This window comes from Scatophagus argus, chromosome 5 (assembly GCF_020382885.2).
Source record: "Scatophagus argus isolate fScaArg1 chromosome 5, fScaArg1.pri, whole genome shotgun sequence".
NCBI classification, from domain to species: domain Eukaryota; kingdom Metazoa; phylum Chordata; class Actinopteri; family Scatophagidae; genus Scatophagus; species Scatophagus argus.
In genome coordinates, this window is record NC_058497.1 from 16,288,663 (window position 1) to 16,311,279 (window position 22,617).

The 22,617-nt window shown below is 41.4% G+C and overlaps 1 protein-coding gene across 1 annotated transcript; it reads right to left on the reverse strand.

The window, feature by feature from the left end:
• Positions 1-1,350: 1,350 nt before the first annotated feature.
• Positions 1,351-14,308, reverse strand: capn12 (calpain 12). The gene is made up of 23 exons (XM_046390227.1): positions 13,842-14,308; positions 13,561-13,762; positions 12,630-12,699; positions 11,772-11,890; positions 8,414-8,547; positions 8,092-8,263; positions 7,925-8,008; positions 7,191-7,276; positions 7,024-7,101; positions 6,440-6,630; positions 6,084-6,352; positions 5,945-5,956; positions 5,752-5,831; positions 5,121-5,243; positions 4,376-4,412; positions 4,212-4,283; positions 4,078-4,123; positions 3,665-3,726; positions 3,296-3,364; positions 3,077-3,155; positions 2,869-2,985; positions 2,037-2,089; positions 1,351-1,945 (listed from the first exon to the last, which is right to left on the reverse strand). Exons 1-23 carry the CDS (start codon positions 14,051-14,053, stop codon positions 1,919-1,921), a joined length of 2,394 nt encoding a protein of 797 aa, XP_046246183.1. The 5' UTR covers positions 14,054-14,308; the 3' UTR covers positions 1,351-1,918.
• Positions 14,309-22,617: the final 8,309 nt, after the last annotated feature.

Sequence of the window (22,617 nt, forward strand, 5' to 3'; positions counted from 1 at the left end):
TGACACCAGTTGCTTGGACTGCCAGGAAATTTGATGCATTAAAGTCCCTCTCAGGATGAATTGTACCTACTTTGGTCAACCTTTGGCTTTTCATCTAGCGCCATCATCAGGTCGAAGTCTTAACTTGTCCAATACTTACCCGCAAATCTATAACTATGAGGTTCAGCCGTACTTTGTGTTCAGTGCGAATAAGTAAATGTTAGCATGCCAACGCACTACATGATGATGTTGAACATGAAAAATGTCCACGTTAGCATTATCACTGTGAGCAAGTTAGCATGTAGCTCAAAGCGAAACTATGCCAAAGTCCATCCTAAGAAAGAAGCTAGCAAGGCTACAGAGTCTTCGGTCTTATTTCTTGGCTTTCCTGAAGCAGAGATGTTGATTGCAGAAGAGCGAGGCCTGTAGATGCTTCATGTTACAAGCTTTTCTGAGACTACAGTTGTCACACTGGTTGAGCTCCTGCAGGGTTGCAGCTCAGACGTACCAACAAGAGGAAGAACAGGGTTTACAAAAATACAAATATAATAATAAAGCATGTAGAGCTGTTGGAGAGGCCAGACACTGCGAGGAATCTGTGCACTCTCCCTTCCTCTACTTTCTCTCCTCCTCTCTCTATTACCATGTAGATGGACGGTTGCCGAGGACAACCTGTGTGTACTCACCTAATGATGAACAGGAAGAGGTGCTATTAATAGCAGCGTGTGTAGAAAGGACATTTGCTCGCTCATGTGGCTGTGTCTGTGTGCGTGTGCGTGTGTGTGTGTGTGTGTGTGTGTGTGTGTGTGTGTGTGTGTGTGTGTGTGTGTGCGTGTGCATGCAAGCATCTGTGTGCAGCCAGCGTGTAACAAGGAGGAGGAGGATGCAGATTGTGAGACTCAGACAGTTACTAGAGAGAACAGGAGGGGGGCAGAGAGAGGGATGGATGGAGGGTGTGAGGGAACGTAGTGGAGGAGGGGGCGAGTGTGTGTTGACGCTGTACGTGGCGTCAGTGTGATAAGAATAGAGATGGTGCGTGTAGTGCTGCTGAGACATCACCCTCACACCCTCAGTGGGGCAGGCAGTGCTCACTCTGACTGTGTGTGTGTGTGTGTGTGTGTGTGTGTGTGTGTGTGTGCAGAGATATTACCCAGGGTATGCTCATGTGATGACTAAAATGTTGGGGTTGCAGTGATTTCTTTCAGTTGTGTAACAATGGTTATGTGGACCTTTTCATTTCAGAGACACTTTTCACATGGATCATTACACAGTTTGTAAAGGGCCACAGGACAAATGTGACAATTACTTTGAGTAATGGGTAATAATATGAACTATATGTGGCTTTTGGAATAATTTTCTTATTTATTGAGCAATGCTTTAATAGGACAAGAGGAATAAGGACACCTGTAAACTCACATTTGTAGATATGAAATAAGTTTTGTTGAGTAATATGACAGCAAAACACAACAATTAATTGATTAACACTGCATAATGCATGACATCAAATGATGGGGTACTCTTTATATGCACATATTATACATTTTGCGTCCATTAATTTTTTTCTTTTAGCTCTATTTTTATACACTTTGGTCTATTTTATTTGGCGTTTACTTTAGTTTTTATTCTCTCCTATTTTAAATATTTGAACACCTTTTCTGTGTGTGTGTGTGTGTGTGTAGTGTGGCGAGGATGACAATTGCATTTCATTGAGCTGTCTTGTATTGTATGATGACAATAAAGCTGAACTTCTATCGAAGCTATAGCCAGAAGTACGAGAGCAGTACAAGCTGAGATAAGTATTAAGGCAAAGCACAAACTGATAGCCACAGCAGCTGCTCTGGAATAAGGCACACATGTTTAAAAACGTTAAAAAGTTTATAATCACAGCATGCTGTGGCTCAGCTGGGTCTGATGTGGAGACCGTCTTCCTGAAGTGACTTCACACTGTCAGGAACTGAAGCAGCCACTGCAGAGGGACGGAGAGCAGAAGCAGGAAGTCAAAAACCTGTTCAGATCAGTATGAGCACAAAACAGAGAATATGTGACCAGATACTCACAGAGTTGATTCCTCTGTCTTTCACCTCTTGACTGGTCTCTGATTCATACAGAGCTGAGGAGAAGAGATGAGGAAATGACTGTGAGCAGTGTCTTTGCAAAGGCTCAGAATTCAGTAAGTTCTGCATCAAAGTTGGCATTTGTTTTCTTATTTAAACAAACTGCACACCTGCAGATTATCTAAAAGCCAACTGTAAAATTTCACAGAGTTTATCATGAGATTATAATGTGATAGAATTTAGTTTCTGTTCAAAAGGTCATTTTAGAAAGTCTCCTGTTTGCATCCGTGGAAGAAATCCTCAGATCCTTCATGTAAATGAAAGTACCAATACAAAAAATGTAAAAATAAAATGGAATATAATTACATCTGTACTCATTTTTGCAGTTTTCCCTAATATTTGCTTTTTTGTGAAAATTTTCAACTAATTTTATTTCCTTAAATTAATTTATTTAAATGAAACCATCTAATGAATTTAGATGGGAGATTTTCTTCTGTGGAACTGCTAATAAATCATAGATGTCTGAAAATGTGTCAAAGATGCCCAAATAGTAAGTAAGTAAGTAAATCCCTCATCAGTTTCCAAAACTCTTGTATTAACAATTTACTTAATTTTTTATTTTTTATTTTATTTTATTTTTTTGCAATTTTTGGGCTAAGTTCATTGGTTGAAGGTAGAAGGTAGTACATTCAAATTTAAGTGCGTCTACGTTAAATAATAATCTAACAATGGTTCTGTGTGACAGGTTTAGTGCAGATAGGTTAAAAATACAAAAAAGACTGCTGTAGAGTATTTTTTGTGTCTTCACCAATATGTGTGTGTGTGTGGGTGTTACCAAAAAGCTTCCGCAGCCTGGTGACACATGACACAAAGCTGTGGAAGGGCATGTGAAGGTCTCCAGAGGCAAACCGTTCAGACAGCAGCTGAAGTACCCTGTTATCACACTGCATTCCTGGGAAGCAGAGGAGTGGACGAAGGTGTGAGACCAAACAGAAGCAACCATCTGTGTGCATATAGTGGTGTATGTGTGTGTGTATGCTTACCAACAGCTTGCAGCGCTGTGCTGAGTTCAAAGGGACTCATGGTCCCAGAGGAGTCCTCATCAAACTGGAAAAAGACAGACTGACACAGAAAGCAGCGTCAAGAAATAATGCCTTAATTTTCCTTGTTTTTGTGTCTTTAATACACACACACATGCACACACACACACACACCCACACACACACACACACACACACACACACACACACACTGAGCTGTACCTGCAGATTGCGCAGACTGGACAGCAGGGTTTCTGTTTGTTTACGGCTGAGGCTGGAGCGCCCTTTAGTCTGCCAGCAGAGTTAAGAACATCTCAACGGGACAGGAGATAAAGTTATGAGGAAGGAGAGTGAAAGTGAACAGCAGGGGGAAACAATGACTCAACTGAAGTACTAAAGGGTTTTAAAACACTTTCGTCAGCAAGCATCTGCCCTGTGCAAAACTAGCAAAGGTCAGTCAGGCTTTTAACAGCACCAGTTGTGATGTTAACTCATGAAAAACATGTAACTTCCGCACCGTCGATGTCAAACACAGCTTGTCCTGCAGAGAGAGACTGTAATATTAAAAATATCCAGAGGAGGAAAGGATACTTCCTCTCCAAAGATGAGCTGTCTGCATGTCTCCAGTGGCAGATGGTAATCTTTGTCAAGAGCTGTGATTAGAGAGGAAAGGCAAAAGATTGATGCAGAGGAAAAAAAAAAAATACAAGTTCAGACTGGATTAATCTGATGAAAGGTGAAGGTGAGGACAAAATTTAGCCACATTTATTACTTAACCCAGCGCAGTGTACTCTATCTGACTGCAGCTATGAGCCTCTGTCTAGACTGGTGACCTCCGTGGCTCTACTGTTCCAACGTTTGAGGGAACGTGTCGCTACTTTACTCCCACCTAGTGGTCATTACACGTGTTACACCGTTTAGTCAAAGATCACTTGTGAAGGTTTGTGAAGCTTTGTGTCATTTTCAGATAAAGCCAAAACATGAAAAGTTTGATGTACTAGAACCTGAGTTGAACAGTGTCATGAGCTCCTTGGCGTTCAGTCTGTCATCCTGGTGGGGGGACAAAAGAAATCAGTTTGTAGCGCTTAATCAAAGGCCTCAGATTTATATTTTTGTTAACTTGTAAGTTTGCACTTACTGGGCCAGCCACCTCATCAAAAGTCTTCTGAACTTTTATTTGATTCTCAGGTGAGACAGGAGTGGCCATAACCTGTTTGTCACAAACATAAACACAAGCTTTTCTTCTGGTTATCTGCTCTGGGCTGGTGTTTTAACGCATCTGGACGAGACAGCTGAACTCACAGGGAGGAAGCCAGAGGAGCAGGTGAAGTCCTGAGTCCTGGAACACAAAAACCACACCACACTGTGAGTGTTGCTCTCTAAAACTATACTTTTATACAGACTGAACCTTACACACTCAGAAATAATGTTTGATATTGGCACAGCCCTTTCATCTAACATAAAGCATCATATTTTATAAGGTTATCATATGTTTTGTATTTACAATCAAAGACCATATTGGCTATAAAAAAGTGCATTAATTATCTTTGAAATGTGATGGTGAAGTACTGGAAAATAGGTGGTTAATATAATCATAGTGAGGACTCATACTAGACGGTAGAAATTTAACAGCTGTATAATTTGTTGTTATCACTAATGGGAGTCATAAGAGGTGTGTTTAAAAAACTTTGTTGTTGTTGAAATGTGGACTGTAATTTTCTAAATTGGCCATTAGTATAATGTTGGGAAAACAATCAAAGTTTAGATCCAGGGGAGTGTGGGTGACTGTGACTCTGCTGCTGAAAGTGAGTGAGGCGGGAGGTGATTCAGCTGTGGAGAACCTCGTCAAGTGTTGTGGGTCTATGATTTAACAAATTTTCTATGAGGCGAGGAGATGCACACACTCAACACAACATTTACACAATGTGGCTCACAAATGGAGCCTTTCTTCCCCCACACCAGATTATTGATATGTTGATGGAAAGTCATTTAGATTTTTTTTTTTTTTTTTTTTTTTGTCTTGGCCTTCAAATCCCTTTCATCTTACCCCAGAGTGTTTCCAGTCTTGGAGAAAATGCGAACAAAGAACTCTCCGGGCTGGTTGGGTCGATAGGTGGACGCCACAATGATGTAGTTACCCGGGTCCAGATGCAGCTTTCTCCACACGCCCCTGAAAGTTAGTGACTCACTGACATCAGCTGTACGACTTTCAAAGATCAACTAAAAACGTTACGTTCAACTGGCATTCTCCATATGTGTTTTGCTGTATACGATAGATAAGACCATTCATGTGTGTAATAATATTGCAGCGATGTTTTACTCTTAAATATGCTTCACAAACTGTCATTATTCCATTATCTATCTAAGAAAATTACCTCTCAAGTTTTTCAGGCAAGCATACAGCATAAAAACAGTGACTTTAGATGACAAAAATGCCACCAAAGCATCATTTATTCTCTTCTTCGCATTTAGTTAGACGATTATCATTTGGGCTTGTGTGGAAGCAAGTTTGAGGCCCAAAGTCTTGATTAGGCTTGATTCAGCACACACGATTTACAAGTTTTACATTCACTTAGGGCACAAAGTAATAGCATCAGCACCAAATGTTCTGCTCCTATGAACAGACTGGAAAATAATTACTAACGAGCAGTATTTTCTTCTCATGATGCGTCATTTACCGCTGAGCTTTATATTTCCCAGAACGGCCCACGGGGCGATTTTTCATGAAGAAGCTGCGGCTCAGACACGCACCCTGGAGCTGCAAGAAGGGAGATACAACACTAAGTAATAATTACTTAGAATTTAAGATTGCTCTGATTGTTCTCAAGCTGATAATGAAAATGCGTTGTCAGTGGATCGTCAGGTACTCACCTCAGAAGGAACCTGTAAAGAAGAAGCAGAAACACACAGACATTCATGAGTTTGTTCATCAACAGAATGCAGAGTGCTGTGAGCCAACATGTTCAGTAACTCAACAGGTAAACTGAAAGTGGAGTAGTGGACATGTGACCTTGTAGATGTGGAAAGCTATGTAGAGGAAGTGGACTTTGTCCTTCTGCCTGCGGTTTTTCTGAAGCAGCTCCACCAACACAGTGCACTTTTTGGCTTTCTGCTTCTGTTTCTCCGCTCTCTTCTTCTCCTCTGGGGTCATTGCCTCCTCATCGTCTTCATCATCATCATCATCATCATCATCATCATCATCATCATCATCGTCCTCATCATCTGATTGGTCCTGCTCTTTGAGAACCAACTGGAACTGTGGATTCCTCCAGAACGACTCTGAGGAATAAAACAAAGAAAAAGCACTTAAATCGCCTCCAGGTAGGGCTTGTATACATCATGCAAAGTCAAAAACACAAAACATACTGTTGTATCTGCGGCTACCGCCAGCAGAGCTCCCCGGTGACCAGAATCCTTCATGTTCACTGATGGTCCAGGCTGATGGGGAGGCAGTAGAGGAAGGGGAGGCCGGCGTGTTTCCCTCCACCAGAGGGTCAGGATTCATACTGCAGAGCTCCACGATGTCGAACAGGCTGGATAGGTCCTCAGCACTGATCCTAATGGAAAGGGTGATTTGCATCATACAAGTTAAATTAAATTTAAAAAATCTCTTGAGTTAGCTGGAAAATGCTTTGCCACAGAGCTGTAAACAGGACGTCTTTTCAGAGGTCAAAGATCTGTGGTTCTCACAGGACGGAGAGTCTACAAACATATAATGAGCTTAAAATGAGCACAACTTTAAACATGCACATTAGTGCTGCAGTAATATCAGCATGGTATATGACAGTAAAAACATTGGCAGGGACTATTGTTCTTCGGAATCTGTCCTTTTACTTATGACATTTACTTACATTAGATTTATAATATATTTACTGACAGGACTTTTACTCGAGGTGGAGTGTTTTCACAGTGTCTGCTTTAATTCGGTGTGTTTTGTATGTACCACATACCAGAATTCTCCATCTTCTTTGCTTTTCAGCTCAATCCTTTCTTTCTCTGCTTTGTCCACGTCATCCCACTCTTTACTCCTGCGGTCACAAATGCATACAAAGAGGAGTTGTGAAATCTGTGAGCGACTGGGCGCCTTCATACATGCATCCACAGGAAGCATCCTCACTTGTCACTCCAGGGTCCGCGATATTCGACGAAACCCCAGGGGTTCCTCAGCCTCAGCAACAAAATCTCATCTGTTGCTTTCATCACCTAAAACAACGACAAAAGGAACTAAAACGTGAGTGAAGTCTTATTTTTATTTATCAAATGAACAGTTTTGTCAGTTCTTAGTTTTGTCTGTTTGTCTTTAATCTGTATTGATGAATCATATGAGATAAAATTAGGTTACATTAAGACTGCGAGCATATTGACTTGGACAAAAAAATAATCAACCTCTAGTAGTTGTTCTGGAGCTCTGTTATATTGCATGGTCTTGTGCTGTTTTCAAGTCCAAGAACTTTGCTTTCAAGGGCAACCTTTAAACCCTTAAGAAACCTTTAAAGTGATTAAAAAAATATCTACAGTACCAGGGAAAATTTGAACTGGTGAAGAGGGTCGTGTGTTACATTCAAGAGCTCCAAAACAGCTAATGACCCTTGTGCTGAGATTTTTTCAGTGATTTCTGCCAACTAGGTCAGGTAAGACTAGAGTGGAGAGAGATGGAACGATATGAGATGAAATCTCTCGATATGCTTATTTGAACTAGATTGGATAGAATCAGATTGGATTAGATCCAGTGATAGAGTAACTTAAGGAAAAAACAAGAAAACATCAAGACAACACACTGATGACGCTGCAGTCATACACAGTGACAGCAGTGCTTCACGGCCTGGAGTGTCGTCTCTGTGTGATACTGGCCTTTTCAGTGTCAGTGATGGCGTAAGCGTGGCCCTTTATCAGCCCTTCTCCTGTCACTTTACCAACCTCACGGTAGCTGCTGGCCTGTGACGATAAAGAGAGAAAGTCGAGTGGATCGAAATTAGCATCCACCTGTGCAGTGTGGACATTCTGAGGTGTGCACATACCTGGATGAAGCAGCTGAGCAGGCTGCCTCGAGTGAGGGCAGCCGTCAGAGACCTCCAGAGGACTCGAGGAGTACGTGATGAGACCTCCATCGTGTAGGCAATGCCTCCTGTAAAATCCTCCATCCCCTCTGATATGTTTCCCCCCTTCAGGCCTCCATAGCATCCGACTAACCTACATACGAGAGGTGCGAAAGTTATCTCCGGTGGCTGCATTTCTTTTTTTTTTTCTTTTAATCAAATCACTGTAACCGCAAACACAAGAAAAGAGTGGGTGATCTCAGACATTACAACCCAGAAACATATGCTGGTAGTGGCAACTGACTTGGCATAGGCTTTCTCCACCAGGGCGCTCCAATACTCGTTGCGGGTGTGAGAGTAGCTGAAGAGCAGACGGCCTTCGCGTACTGGCAGCCTGTCATCCACAACCACCTCCACCCACTCACCATACTGCCAGAACTGCACAGGGACACACAGGGACAGAGAGAGACAGAGAGAGACAGGAAGAGGAATGGTGAGAACAGAGCAGAAATAGATGTAATGAATCATGATAAAAGATAATGTGGAGGAAGGCAGAGACAAACCACCATATTTCCCTTCAACCTGCAACAGCTTCTTTTTTAGCCACTTGATGGCAGCAGAAACTTATTGTAAATGCAACCTTCACAATTGTATTGAGTTATGTTGAATGAAAGTCAAATATTCATCTCCTTTTAGCTCTGTTTTTGGTCTCTACCAACTCCTGAAGGAAGCATCTGGCTCTTCAGCTGGTAAGCGCTCCAGTATGTTCACCAGCTAATTCTGACCGTCTGTAGTTTGGTGCTCAGTAGGTAGTGTATATTGGCTTTTTAGATCTTTGTCACTAAAATGAAGAGTGAAACAAGCTAGTAAAGTTCTGAAAACCATAAATGGAAAGTGAAAGCGCACTAAAAAGCTCCATAAAGATAAGGACAACTGATAATCATCTGCAGTTTCATAACTATGAACATCCCCTTTCCAATAAAAACATGTGATAAAAATATTGATTAAAACCTCTTTAAACTGAGATTTTGCAACACATTATTTCTCTTACACACCCAAAATTGTATTCCTAGGCAATATAACACAGCAGGATTTTGTTGCTGCACCTTAACTTCGTCTGGTCTGACAAGTAGTTTATGGAAGCTAATGTCAGCTAGTGTCAGTGAACTTTAAGTTGACGTGATGGATAAAGGACTTCACACAGTCTGTCAGTTTGCTGAAATTACTCATAACTGTCAGCTGTGTCCAGAGGCGGTGCTGTTTGTCAAGTGTGACACGGGCTCTGTTTAAAAAATCCAGAAAGATGGTTTTACTGTGTTTTTGGCATCATATATGTGACACAGAGCTTTGTCAGAGTATCGTTATCATTGATTCATAAAAACAGCCTTCGTAGCTTTTGATGATTCCACTCTGGGATTTATTGAGGCATTAGTTTTTACTATACACAATATGCCTGTTGTGTCTCTTATCTGTGTGGACTCTCACTGAACTGAAACTGCACCATGACATTTTAGCTTTTTAATCTTCTTTGTTTAATTTTATTAATTTGTGTTTTTATATTACTTTGTGAGGTTGTCGCTATACCAGAATTTTAAACATGGATACAATACTGGTATAAAAGGTACTCGATGTCTCAGTACGCAAAAGGGGATTATATCCTATTGTTTTAAACATGTAGTATATGTTACTTTTGAAAACCTATTCTTTAGAATTTCTTTTTATATACATCCAGACATATCAACAAGACATAAAAAAGTAGAATAAAAAACAGAATTAAGGAAAAACAACTGTCCTGGTCTTACAAGCAAAACCACAAAGTCCATAAAAGTATGAGTTACATAAACACACTGTTCTCTCAGTCTGTTACTCAGCTTGGTGTAGTACTGTACTGGTAACCGTGTGTACCTAACAGCGGTCGAAAACAGGCCTGTACTGGCCTTTCATACCTACATCTCTTTGTGAACTCTGTGTGTGTGTGTGTGTGTGTTTGTGTGTCCCAGGGGTAGTCACTACCTGCATGTCTGGACTGCTCTCCCATCACCCTGACAAGGCAAAATTAGTTTCCAGTCCTTCCGTCCTGCTTGTTAAGTCACGTCACATTCTCCCTAACAGTCTCTTAAGGTCCAAACGCTCTGGGGAAAAATAATCACTGAGCAAACCTCTTAAAAATCATCTTTATCTAACCAGTGTGTTTGCTTTGACAAGATTGATATGTCTAATAAGGTGATATTTTATTGATCTGTGCATGTCAGAGCTGCTGAATGATGAACGCTTTAGATTACAACTACCACTTCTAATGAGGTGATAAAGACAAAGTTTTATGTTTGTCTGTGCTTGTGTGTGTGTGAGACCACCATGCAATGATGACTCCCAGAGGAGCTGATGACTGTTTTGGTAAGGCAGTCAAAGAAGGAGAAATCTCACTGAACATTGGCAAGGTGTAAAAGATTAAAGTTAAATTAAGTCAAATTAAAATATGACATGAAGTTACATGGGCGGCACGGTGGTGTAGTGGTTAGCACTGTCGCCTCATAGCAAGAGGGTTCCAGGTTCGAATCCCGGTCTGGGCCCTTCTATGTGGAGTTTGCATGTTCTCCCTGTGCCTGCGTGGGTTTTCTCCGGGTACTCCGGCTTCCTCCCACAATACCAAAAACATGCAAATTAGGTTAATTGGCTACTCTACATTGCCCCTAGGTGTGAGTGTGAGAGTGTGTGGTTGTTTGTCTTTGTGTGTTGGCCCTGCGATTGACTGGCGACCAGTCCAGGGTGTACCCCGCCTCTCGCCCGTAGTCAGCTGGGATAGGCTCCAGCTCCCCCGCGACCCTGACGGATAAGCGGTATAGAAAATGGATGGATGGATGAAGTTACATAACGTAGGTCAGGTAGGTGATTTAGTTAATGTTGCATGCAAATACTGTAGTCAGACATGACTCAAACTGTGTGTCTGTGTGTCTGGCTTGTGAGTAGTTCAGGCAGTAACGGAAAGTTACTCAACAAAATTCAGTGGTTTAAATTGCTTCGGGGCCCACGACCAACAGGTTCTTCTTGGTCTCCTACTAGCCCCTTGTCACTTTCCCTTTATGTGTCCTGGAGTTGACCCCTGGTTTGGTGTGTGGTTTATTTGATTAAACATGAATGAATGCTGGGATATGGAATATGTAATAATATTGTTAAATTAAGGTAGTAAAGCATTACTCACCTTAAAGAGAAACTGATAAACTGACTCGGGTGATGTCACTCAATATCTCTGGTTCTGTTGCATCAGTTTTGATACTTAACAAAAACTGGTTATGAGTCTAACAGTGTTGCAGAAGTCAGAGCACTGCTTCAAACCTCATATTACATCAGTTTATGTTGTCCTTCCATAATTCATATTCCCAAACAGGGTTACATATTACCACAAATCAGTTGCCATACTGTGAATGTGGAGCCTTTGGGAGACCAGACTTGGGAATCCTTCTATATAAGCATTTAGCTTTATGTAAATATTGAATGTGTATGTGTTCATTAAATGTTTATCTCGGGCTCTTCCTTGTAAACATATGTGTGTAGGTTTTTTATTTTTGCTGGTCAGCGGCACTCAAGCTGTGACTCTCAGCTTTTGTCACGAACAAAGAAGAGCATAAAAGTCTGTTCTGTACATCTAATCTATCTGTACTTACCCTAAAATAGAAGATCCCAGCATAAGACTCGGACAGGCTTTGATTGGGGGGCACCACCTTCACAAAGAGCGTAGGGTGCAGGGTGAGACAGGACAGGGATGCCAGCAGCCAGCAGTTACCTGATAAAGAAAAGAAAAATGCGTAAAGGTGACATGGATACACAGCACTTACATTTTTGAAGACTGTTAGTACTTCAGAATTAATTATTTGTTTTTTACATATCAGGTTATTTAAGAGCCCAGAAGGCACCGGTTTCCCATGAAGTGTGATTCATGTCTTTGTCAGTCTCTCTTTACTTCACTCTTTCACACACATGCACACACACGCACACACAAACACGTAATAACCCACATTCCTCTCCAAAAGCAAACATCTGTTCCATGTTTTCTCTCTGGAGATGTTGCAGAAATTGTTGGTATCTGCGTAAATCATGAAAAACACATCCTGGGGTACAGCTGACAGGGAAGAAGAGGAGGAGAAAGGGGGAGGTTGGATTTGCACCTCTGCAAACAAATCATCAGTCTAAAATCTCAGAGGAGGATGGAGAGCTTGCATGCATTCTTATATTGACCACAAATAGGAAACAGACTAAACAAACGGATTCCCAGCAGAATTTGGGGTTTGGGGAACACAGTGTCACTCCTCTTTCCCCCACAAGTCCTGGAGTCATTATATTTTACTGCATTTAAGAAATAAGAACAAGTAGGTTTTGGTTATGAGACAGTAGGACAACACCCATTCAAGACAACTCAGCACGACGTATTCCAGCATCTTTGGGGGGGAGGTAGAAGAGCAGCGGGCAGGAGAAACAGATTTTAATGTGAGTGAACGTTAAAAATGTTTTCCTGATGCACTCACCGAGCTGGCCCTGACAGATGTCAGTGGTTCCAGTGGTGCCCTCCACAAACACAGCATTCACACCGATTTCCTTCAGAGATGGAGCAAGAGGGGGACAATATGAACACAACATGCCATAAAATCACAAGCTGGTTTTATGGGCGTGACCAGTGTTTCCACATCATGATTGTGTGTGATAAGATAAACAAACAAACAAACAAAAAAAGTTTTCACAGGAGGTTAATCTGTTCAAATAATTGTTGGAATCCTTTTTCAAGCAAAAACGGTAAAATATCACAGGTCTCAGTTTCTTGAATATGAAGATTTACTGTTTTTCTGGGTCATCCACTGCATTAAACTTAATATGTTTGGGTTTTCGACTGTCAATCTGATCACAGATAAAATCTGATCTGGATTTGTTTTTATTTTTATTGTATTTTATTGTATTTATCTGACATTTTATTGACCAAACAAGAAAGATGTTAGCTGATGAATCAATAATAACAGAATTAGCCATGCCTGCGTGTTTCAACTCTTTTTTATTCTCTTTATGTGGTTTGCATGTTCTGTCAGTGTACTGTTTCTAATTGTTTATATAATGCCCCTTCAGTATTATTTAAGGTTTTCTTGAGTTACTTCTTCTCTTGTGGAGACCGCTGCAGGTAATAAGTTCCTTAAGCCTGAGGCACGCCTGGCTGAATCACAGCTTAAAGACTTTGTGAAGAATCAGTACAAGAAGACACATGCACACACATTCTCTTTTATATTAAACAAAATGACGCTTTGGTTTTCCTGCAGAATTAAAATGTTAGGCTGCACATTCTCATATCAATGTTTTTTTGCTGTATCGTGCCAAGTGAAGACCCACACCACTGATAACACCCGACAACATCTGGATAACAACTGCCACTGCACACAAATGACAGCGGTGAAAACGGGCAAACTGGTCTACCTTGGGTCGCTGCCACTTAATCGCCTTTTTTGGATCCGGATCTTCCGGCATACCGATGGAGTTCTGCTCAGCTGGAAAGGCTGGGTCAGCAAACAGCTCTCCGGACATCAGACATTCCTCCAGGAGAGTCTTGAAGTCCTGACCTCTAAACTTGATCGGATTCTCGATGGAGCCCAGATGTGCCTCCTTGTCAGTCGCCATCCTGTCATTGAATCAACAGTAAGAATAATCAGAAAATGAGAGCAGTCGGTGTTTAAATACAGTTTAAAGCTCACACCCACCTCAACAAGTGAGGGCTCACTTTGGAGCGCCTCCCCGGCTCTGCCGAACCAGGAAAGGTATGCAGAGCGCCGGGGGCCGTGGAGAGCTGGAGTCGGAGTAATGACACGGTGCAGGCAGCCTCTTTCATCTCACCCAAATTTATCGTCGAATCACCCTTGCATCGGTGGTCAGGAAGAAGCAACAAGCTGCTGTTAGACTGCAAGACACGCATAATAACAACTGGGCAGCTGTGCAGGCTGCCCCCGCCAGCACCTGTACTAAAAAAAAAACAACCCAAAACCAAATAATCTCCAAAATGTATTAACTTCTGGCATCTTTACTTATTCAGTTTGCTGTCCAGGGAAATTATTAGAAATGTAAAAATGCATAGCAAGGCGTCACATTTTCATTTCGGTGCACAGAGGTCCGAATTTTAAGAAGCCCCAGAAAAAAAGTTTAGGCTTCCAAGTTAAATAATAACTAAGGTTGGAAGATTGGTGTGTGTGTGTTCGTGTGCGCGTGTGTGCGTGTGTAACTGAAGAGAGACAGAAAGTCATCCACTGCGGAAGCTTACAGATTAATTTGTTGAGCATATACACAAATCTTATCCTGTTGTGTTGAATAGGAGGATGGTCACAGACCTGTTAGTTTCCTCGAACGGGCGCTAGATGTCAGTCTACTCCACATAAAGGCACCAGACCACCGATCACCACAGCAAAATGTATAGGTTACGGTGTGTATCCGGGTAGTTACTTTTAATCTGTAAATTGTGGCCGCGATGATGATGATGGATGAGTTGGTGAGAGGAAAGACGTTTTACAAATGAACACCAGGTCTGTTCAACTGACAGTAAAGAAAATCTCCCCCACAAGATGTATTAGTATCATTGGTCATCTATAAAAGAAGTCTGGTGGTCTGGTCCTTGGGTCTGCAACAGACACAAACTTTAAATTGTCTGACGTTACAGCTAATCTAAAATTATAAATCTATTCCGCTTTTAGAGAATCAGGTTTGATATAGGCCTACTCACTAAAATCTTAATTAGTTCATTAGTCTCCACCCACCATTTTTAAATGAAAGTTTTTAGACTTGATAAAAATGTTGGTGTATTTGTCCAGAGAACTCTGCTTTCAGCACCTCAATGTGTGTTTCTGTTTCCAATTGACATCCTCCTAAAAACAGATGCCAGGATTGAACATCATTCTAATCATTCACAGTTAAAGACAGTGTTAATAAGATGTGTATTATAATGTTTCTCGTAATGTATGGGCTTTCTATGAACAAAAAATAATTGTGATTTTCATGGCCGTTAGTGTATTGATAATGCTACAATGAACAAAGCCTGAAAATCAGTCAAGATGTTGTTTGCCAGACTGACATACTGACATAAATATAAATGTCAGGAAATTGTCTTTTAAGAAGCTCCGACCCCCTGTGATGGGGAACAGTATGCCTCATAGATCAGTTAAAGGCCATGAGTGAGAACAAACTTTTGGCTGTGTGACTTATTAGAAAGTGAGACTCAGTGGGCAGAGATAATTTACAACCTGACAGTGCAAAACCAGTTCTATAAAACATTTGTAAATGATTAGTAAATGCCTTAATTACAATTTCAAAGACCTTTATTATAAAGTGCTCTCCTGATTTTTAAAATCTTCCCTCCCTTGAATATAAATTAAAATGAATTTAAAAAAAAATAGCAGAAAGCTATTGAAGGATCACAGGTTCCAAGCAGATTGTGAACATTTGGATCCTTATTTCTTAATTAATTGCCAAGAAGCATTTGAACACATCACATGCACATACATGAATTGCCATACAGTTAACAAGTAGGACTTGGCCACCTGAGCCCAGTATTTCAAAACCTTAAGTCTAGCTCAGAATTATCTGGACAGGATTAAATCTCAAAATTGGGTATTTCAAAAGCAGAAGATGTGATACTGATCCTACTAAATGGAATATTTCAAAACTCTAAGGTGGAGATTAAAATAATTTTGATGCTTACAATCAGGATGATCCTGATCCCACTGGATGGGTGGATCCGGCGTGGAGTCAAGGTGGATGTAGAGACATGTAGGATATTTAATTACTCTTTTATTCGGTGCTTGTGTATTAACGGTATACAGACCACGCCAAAACAACGTCCATTCATAGTTAAACAATGAACCATTGAAGGCAGCAGTGCAAATATTCCTCTCGAGCCACAATCGCAGTTGCAGGACGACCCACCTCTGCACTCCCAATTTGTCTCCAGGCCCGGTACTCACATTTTCTCACACGCTGAGGCAATGATTTGCAAAACCAGGTTGTTTAAACTTAAAATGCTCACAAAAAGTAAAAAAAAAAACTGGTGATAAAATTCTAAAAAAGTAAAATCACACATCATTCTGCTTCTATCCAAAGAATGTAAGATAAATATCTGTCACACAACAGTGGATGAAAAAAATAGTCAGCTCTCTAGGAGTTACTGTGAAAAGTAATTCTTGGATGTTTTGACCTCAATTCCCTTTTCCCCAATAATGACCAATACTGGGTGTTGTTGGGATTTGACAACCTGGGAAAGAGAATCGATGATCAAGTATCTTTCTCCAGATGATGCGGCACCTTTAAGCCAGTTTTAAGCCAATAAAACTGAACTTAAAGAAGCAAGTTTAAAAACCTATACATTTCAAAAGCTGTATGGAATTTAAAAAATCCGTATGCTGTATAACTAATTTGATCCCATTTGTTCAAAATTTGTAGGACAAGTAGCAAACATTCTAAAAAAGTTCTATTGGCATAAATGAACTGAGCGACAGAATCAAGGAAAGAAGAAATATTTTTTAATCAACCTATCTGCGATGCCATATTCCAGTGAAGAAACATTTCACCCTGTCGAATCTGTGTCATACAAACCTGTCTTTCTAATGTAGTTTCCCTCTTTATATCTGAGCACACTTTCAATTATCTACCAATCTAAAATCATCCAACGTAATTGGCAGATTTTCTAAACTTGTTCCCAGAAAAGAGATAGTCAGGGCTTTAATGTGAGACTAAATGTCTTGAGAGGGACGTCTTTTGTAGAATGGCGTGATAGATTATTCATAAGGACTTGTTGGTTTGCTGCGATACCTTTATCAAGCAAACAGTTTTTGGAAGGAGGTGGTGATTTGGCCTCCTATGTGGACCACTTGTGAACCCTGGTCGGAACTCAAACAATCTGAAGTGGACATCCAATTACCGTCCCGCTCCTCTTCTCTTCTCTTTCTGCCCTCTCAATGTCATGTCATTAAATTTAGGTGGACATTCAATCTTGTCATTCAATCATTAGGTGGACATTCATTCATCCAATACACCGTTGTGTTGCAGTACTCACACCAGGCCTCTTCAGGCGTCTCCAGCCGTCCCTCCATCACACGCCTGATTACACTGAAAACGTGAGGCTGACCGAGACTAAACAAACAAGAAGAATAGTGACACAGATCCACCTAATGGTCACCTTTTAACTCCATTCATGGGTTCTCCATTATGTCCGTATGGTCTTTGAGGACAGGATTATAGGAAGCCTCAGTGACAAAGGTCAGAGGGCCGAGCGGACACTCCCACACCTCCACGACCTGCTCTGATCCCACGACCCCGGCATCAGCAGCCCCTGGGCCCCTCTCACTCTCCCTGCTGGTTAACCGGCTTTGTCCCAGACCGTTTTCTGCCACATCACTCATGCAGACATCACGCCGAACAGGGTCAGGAGATGTAGAGGGGAGGGGAGTAATGCTGAGGAGAAATTAGCAGAATATAGCTTATATATATATATATATATATATATATATATATATATATATATATATATATATGAAAAAAATAGTTACTACTTTTACTCTTCCTTGTGAAGAACTATACTATATATCACTTTTTTTTTTTTTAATTTGTTTTTATTGGTTTTTAACTAACTAAAAAAAGAAAAGACAACTAGACAAAGTACGTGCAACATAAGTTAAATAAGTGAGGTGACAGTGGGCTTTTGTTGCATGTGGACTCTGGTCAAGGCAGTTGGAAGGTGCAGCTCACCTGCCCTCAGGCCTGCAGCCTGCTAACACATGAAAACATTTTCACCTGCCACAGGACTGAACTCTGCCTCCTAACCTCACTATGCGTGCGATCCAGGCAACACCTCTGACCCCAGCACTGCGTGTGTATGTGTGTGTGTTTTCTGACAATTCTGACAAGGCAGATGTTTGACTACGACTTCTCTTCGCTGAACTTTCGGTTGTGATGTGGTTGCTCTGTACACTCACCAGTTAACAGGATGTGATGAGGAATCACCTTTTGCCAGTATTCAGGTCAAAAATCTATTTCATTTGCCCAGATCGGACACCAAAAAAATGGTGTAAATGACTAAAATAAATGTTACAGAGAGGGTGAGCACATCATTTAGGTTGTCAAGAGGACACCTTGTTCCCATTTAATCAGATCCATAACAGCTCCACATGAGTCAGCAGGATGTTTTGGTTATCCCACCAGCTCTTCTGTCAACTGCTTTCAGCCACCCTGTCTCAGAATGCACGTTGATGCTTCAGTGATCCACCACACAATCTGCCACAGTGACTTTTAATTATTTGTATGAAGAAAATGAAAGTGCAAGACAAGAAGGTTTAATGATGAAATCAAGTTCTTTGAAGAACTGAAAATGGAGCCACGGTCCATTCTGACCAATCATGCAAAACAACACAGGAGAGTACAACAAAGTAATAGTTGTACTACTCACAAAAATAGGTAGAAAAATGGATGGACTAAATAATAAGTCATAAAATATAAAACCATTTTTTGTCATGGAGAGTGGCTGACGAGTTCAGGAGTCTCACATCCCGGGGAAAGAAGCTGCTCGATAGTCTGGTGGTATAGCAGTGGATACTTCTGTATCGCCTGTCAGATGGCAGCAGGCCCATCAGGCTGTATGGGCAGGAGTAGGTGTTGTCTTTTAGCATCTGAACTCACTGATATCACTGATGTTTGGGCAATGGATACCAATGATGTTCTGGGTGGTTTTAATCTCCTACTGCAGAGTCCCCCTGTCCTGGGTCATGCACACCCAAGGCCAAGTTGTAATGTTTTCTGTCAGGATGTTTTCTATTGCACTTCTGAAAAAGTTTCCTTTAGAACAACAATTGTTTCTCAGCTTTCTTTACCAGTGCAGATGTGTCCAAGACAGGTTCTCTGTGATGTTTAGTAATCATATCAGGACATATCATAATGTAATGTTGCATCATCTTGTATTGTACTGTTGTACTATTGTACATTGTATTTTACTCTGCCTTGTATTGCATTGCATCTAATGTATCATTATAACACATATTGTATAATATCATATAACATAACATATCATATCACGTTTTTCACCAAATACCCACAGTATTAATAATCTGTATGGTATTTCAGATATCACTACAGGTGTTTGTATGCATTGTAATATTAAAGCTAAAGTGGGCGAAATGTCCAGTGTGAAAAAAATATAGCATTGCGTTTTGCTGAGTAGTCTAACATCAAAATATTGATATCACATGGGTATATCTTCCAATTCTACTCGCAAGATTTGGTGTTATTACAGCTGAAAATATCAAGGTGATGAGGTGATGACATCTTTTGTAATCTTTTGTTTCAGTTATAGTAGCTAAAATTCCTGAAAATATGATTTATTTGGTTAAAATTTAGTGAAACGGTTGGGTAAATAAGGGTGCAGTCTTTGTTTATTTGTGACACTACTGCAGATTTCATAGAGGTACTTTGAATCTGATGTGTTTGTTGAGTGGTGCTGAGTTGGGGTTGGCAGAGTTGTTTGTGTGCATATGGAACGACAACTTCACTTGATCAAACAGTAGGATGAAAAATGGGCTCGTGGCCTTCACTCAGGGAAGTGCCTTGTTTAAGTTAGTTTTGTAATTTATTTTCACCATCATTATCTAACAATTTTCTGCCTGTTTGATGTAACACTCCCGCTGAGAAAAAGAGAAATCAGCCAACTTCCCCCCTTTTGTTTTAAAATCAACCCATCTCCAGTCTCATCAGGACTTCCTCGTACTCAAACCAAACTGAACTGACGCTGCTCCCTCAGCGCTTGTCCTCGGTGATCAGTGACATTATATAACCCTCTATAAGAATGAACCCTCCTTGTCTTTCCCTCCTCTTATTATCTGAAGGTGTTGAATGGCAAAAACAGAGGCACAGGACTGACGGATGGTTGCCTGAGACGGTGTCCCCTCTCGCCCCGTCCTCTCACACTCTCACTGTCAGAGGTGAGGAGGGTGGGACGGTGAGGGAGGAGAGGTGAAGCGGGTGTAATTCCAGGGTTCAGGTTTCACTCTGCGGTCATTGCGGGAGGAGGGAAGGGCAAGAGAAGGTGGGGATTGTGGGAACTGTGCGAGGATAAAGAGCAGAGAGGGAGTCCTGTGGTTTGTCTGATGACTCCCGAATGCATCTTTCTCTTTCTCGTTATCCCCCGTCTCAGTCGTCCCGGCTGATGATTTAATCCTCACCCTCTGCCTCCTCCTCAGCTATTCTGGGTAGGAAGAGGACAACAGGACAGGGACTGCAGTGATGATTGGAGGCTTTATACAGTATGCCATGAGAAATGTAATTAAAAACTCTCAGTTAATTGGCTTTTTCCATGATAAAGCACAATCTTCTCATACATAAGAGAGTGCCTCTCATGGCCACAGGCCTGCCCCATAGGAAAGCAAACACAGTAGCTCATACATTCCCTTTGTTGTGAGCATTTTCAGAGCTAATCATCTTAAGTTTAATCCGAAATTGTGAGTGCGCCACCACTGCCAGAAAACAGCACTTTATGTCTATAAAGAAACCCATGAGGTTGAGCTGTCAGATGGCTTAGTACGTATTTAATTTTTAGGTTTAAAAAAGATGCAGGTGAATAATACTGAATACTGGAGTTTTGTAGTTGCTGTTGATGTAGTCTTTGTCTGCATCTCTGGACTGTGGTTTTCCCCAAGGCTCTGTCTTGGGTCCCCATTTTGTTTTCCTTGTATTACCCTTGAACTCTGTCAAAAACAAAAAAGAAGAGCTGCAAAGCTGCCCTACAGTACAAGCAAACTCATTTTACTTGATCTTGTAATCATATCTGTGGCATAATGTTGTTCCTATCACTAACTACCACTGAAGAGGTCATCATCTCAGTCATTTTTGTGGGAATTTGGGGGTTTTATTCAGCAGGGGGCAGGTAATATTTTTTCTTTCTCTGTGTACCAGGTTGAATATAAGGTCAGGTAAAAGTCTTCATTTTGTGAAATAAAATTTATGGATGACACATTTGAAGATTTAACTGAATATAATGGAAAAAGCATTACTCACTATGGCCCCGAGGATATGGACAAACAGACTGTTGCATTCAGTGTTCTTTCTTTTCATTCAGTGACATCTAAATAAGTTCAGAAAGCAGAATCACTTAACAGTAAGGAGGCACTTAAGAGGCTGAAAGCACAACACTTAAACTGTGATCCAGATGCTTCTACTTACCGGTACATCTATATGTCTTCCCACTATAGAGGTAAAGAGTGTTTAGCTAAAGTTGTTCAAGTGTGTGTAGCATATAAAATCCTCCCCATGGGTTGTGTGTGTGTGTGTGTCTGCCACGAACTCTCTCAACTTCCAGACACGACTGATAGATCTCAAAGTCCACATTACTACCGCCCAGGGGCAGTCACTGGTCAGAAATCACGCTCTACCACACATATACCGTCAGCCTCACTCTCCCATTGGCAGACATTATAAAATCTTCATGCTGTGATTGGCTGATTTGGGTGCCGACACTGGCCTGTGCGGGGTTCGACAGCAGCTCAGAGAGGTGTGGACCTCAGGAAGACAAAGGGCACTCTGGGATGTGGAAAAGATATCCTCTTGCTGTAGGGGCTACTGTGCTGTGTTCTGCTGTGTATCACCTTACCTTACATAATTGGGTCCATACGAGCACCAAATGGCGCTTGCTGTGGCGCCAAACAAACAAGGAGGGACGAGTTTACCAGAGGGAGAGACGGAGGACGTTATTTGTCACCTGTACTGTCCTCCCTCCTTGTTTGTTTTTTTTTTTTTCTGTCTCTGTGGAGAGAAACGGACAAACTGACTCATCTGCATCCGAGGGGCTTCTGTCTGTACTTCCTCCTTATTTTCTATAACACAATGGTAATTGGTAGGAGTGGGCGTGTGTGCATCTGGTGCAGTAACCCCCCCCACACCCCCACCCCACTCCTCCTCTTCATCTACCCAGCCCCCACCCTGTTGAAAGCTCATTAAAAGACCTGCTGTTAATGAGCTAGAGGGATCATAGAACATCATTTTCATTGGGGGTGGGGTTAAGGCCAGAGATGCTGGTGCAGAGGTTTTTAGGCCCTTAAAATGGAGTCAGCAATTATCCCAACCCCTTGACACTCCCAACCCACCCCACTTTGTCTTCTAACATGCCCACAAACAATAACCAAATTGCCCCCCCCCCCCCCCCCCCCCCCCCCCGCACACACACACACACACCCCTTAAATTTTATCCTGAGAAACCCTTGTCGCCTATGTCCCATCAAAGTTCGCTGCACTCATCTCACGACCTGCAGGATGACTGACACAACACAAATACATCCACATACACACATTTAGAACAGGCACTCACACGGACACCCTGCTGGAATTAATTTACAGTGTTTCGAGACAAAGCCAGTAACATCACAAGGATGTAAACATGGAGTGAGGGTCCCTAATCCAAACAGTCACATTAAAAATTAATAACTCAGCGCTGACTATAGTCCTCAGAGAAACGAC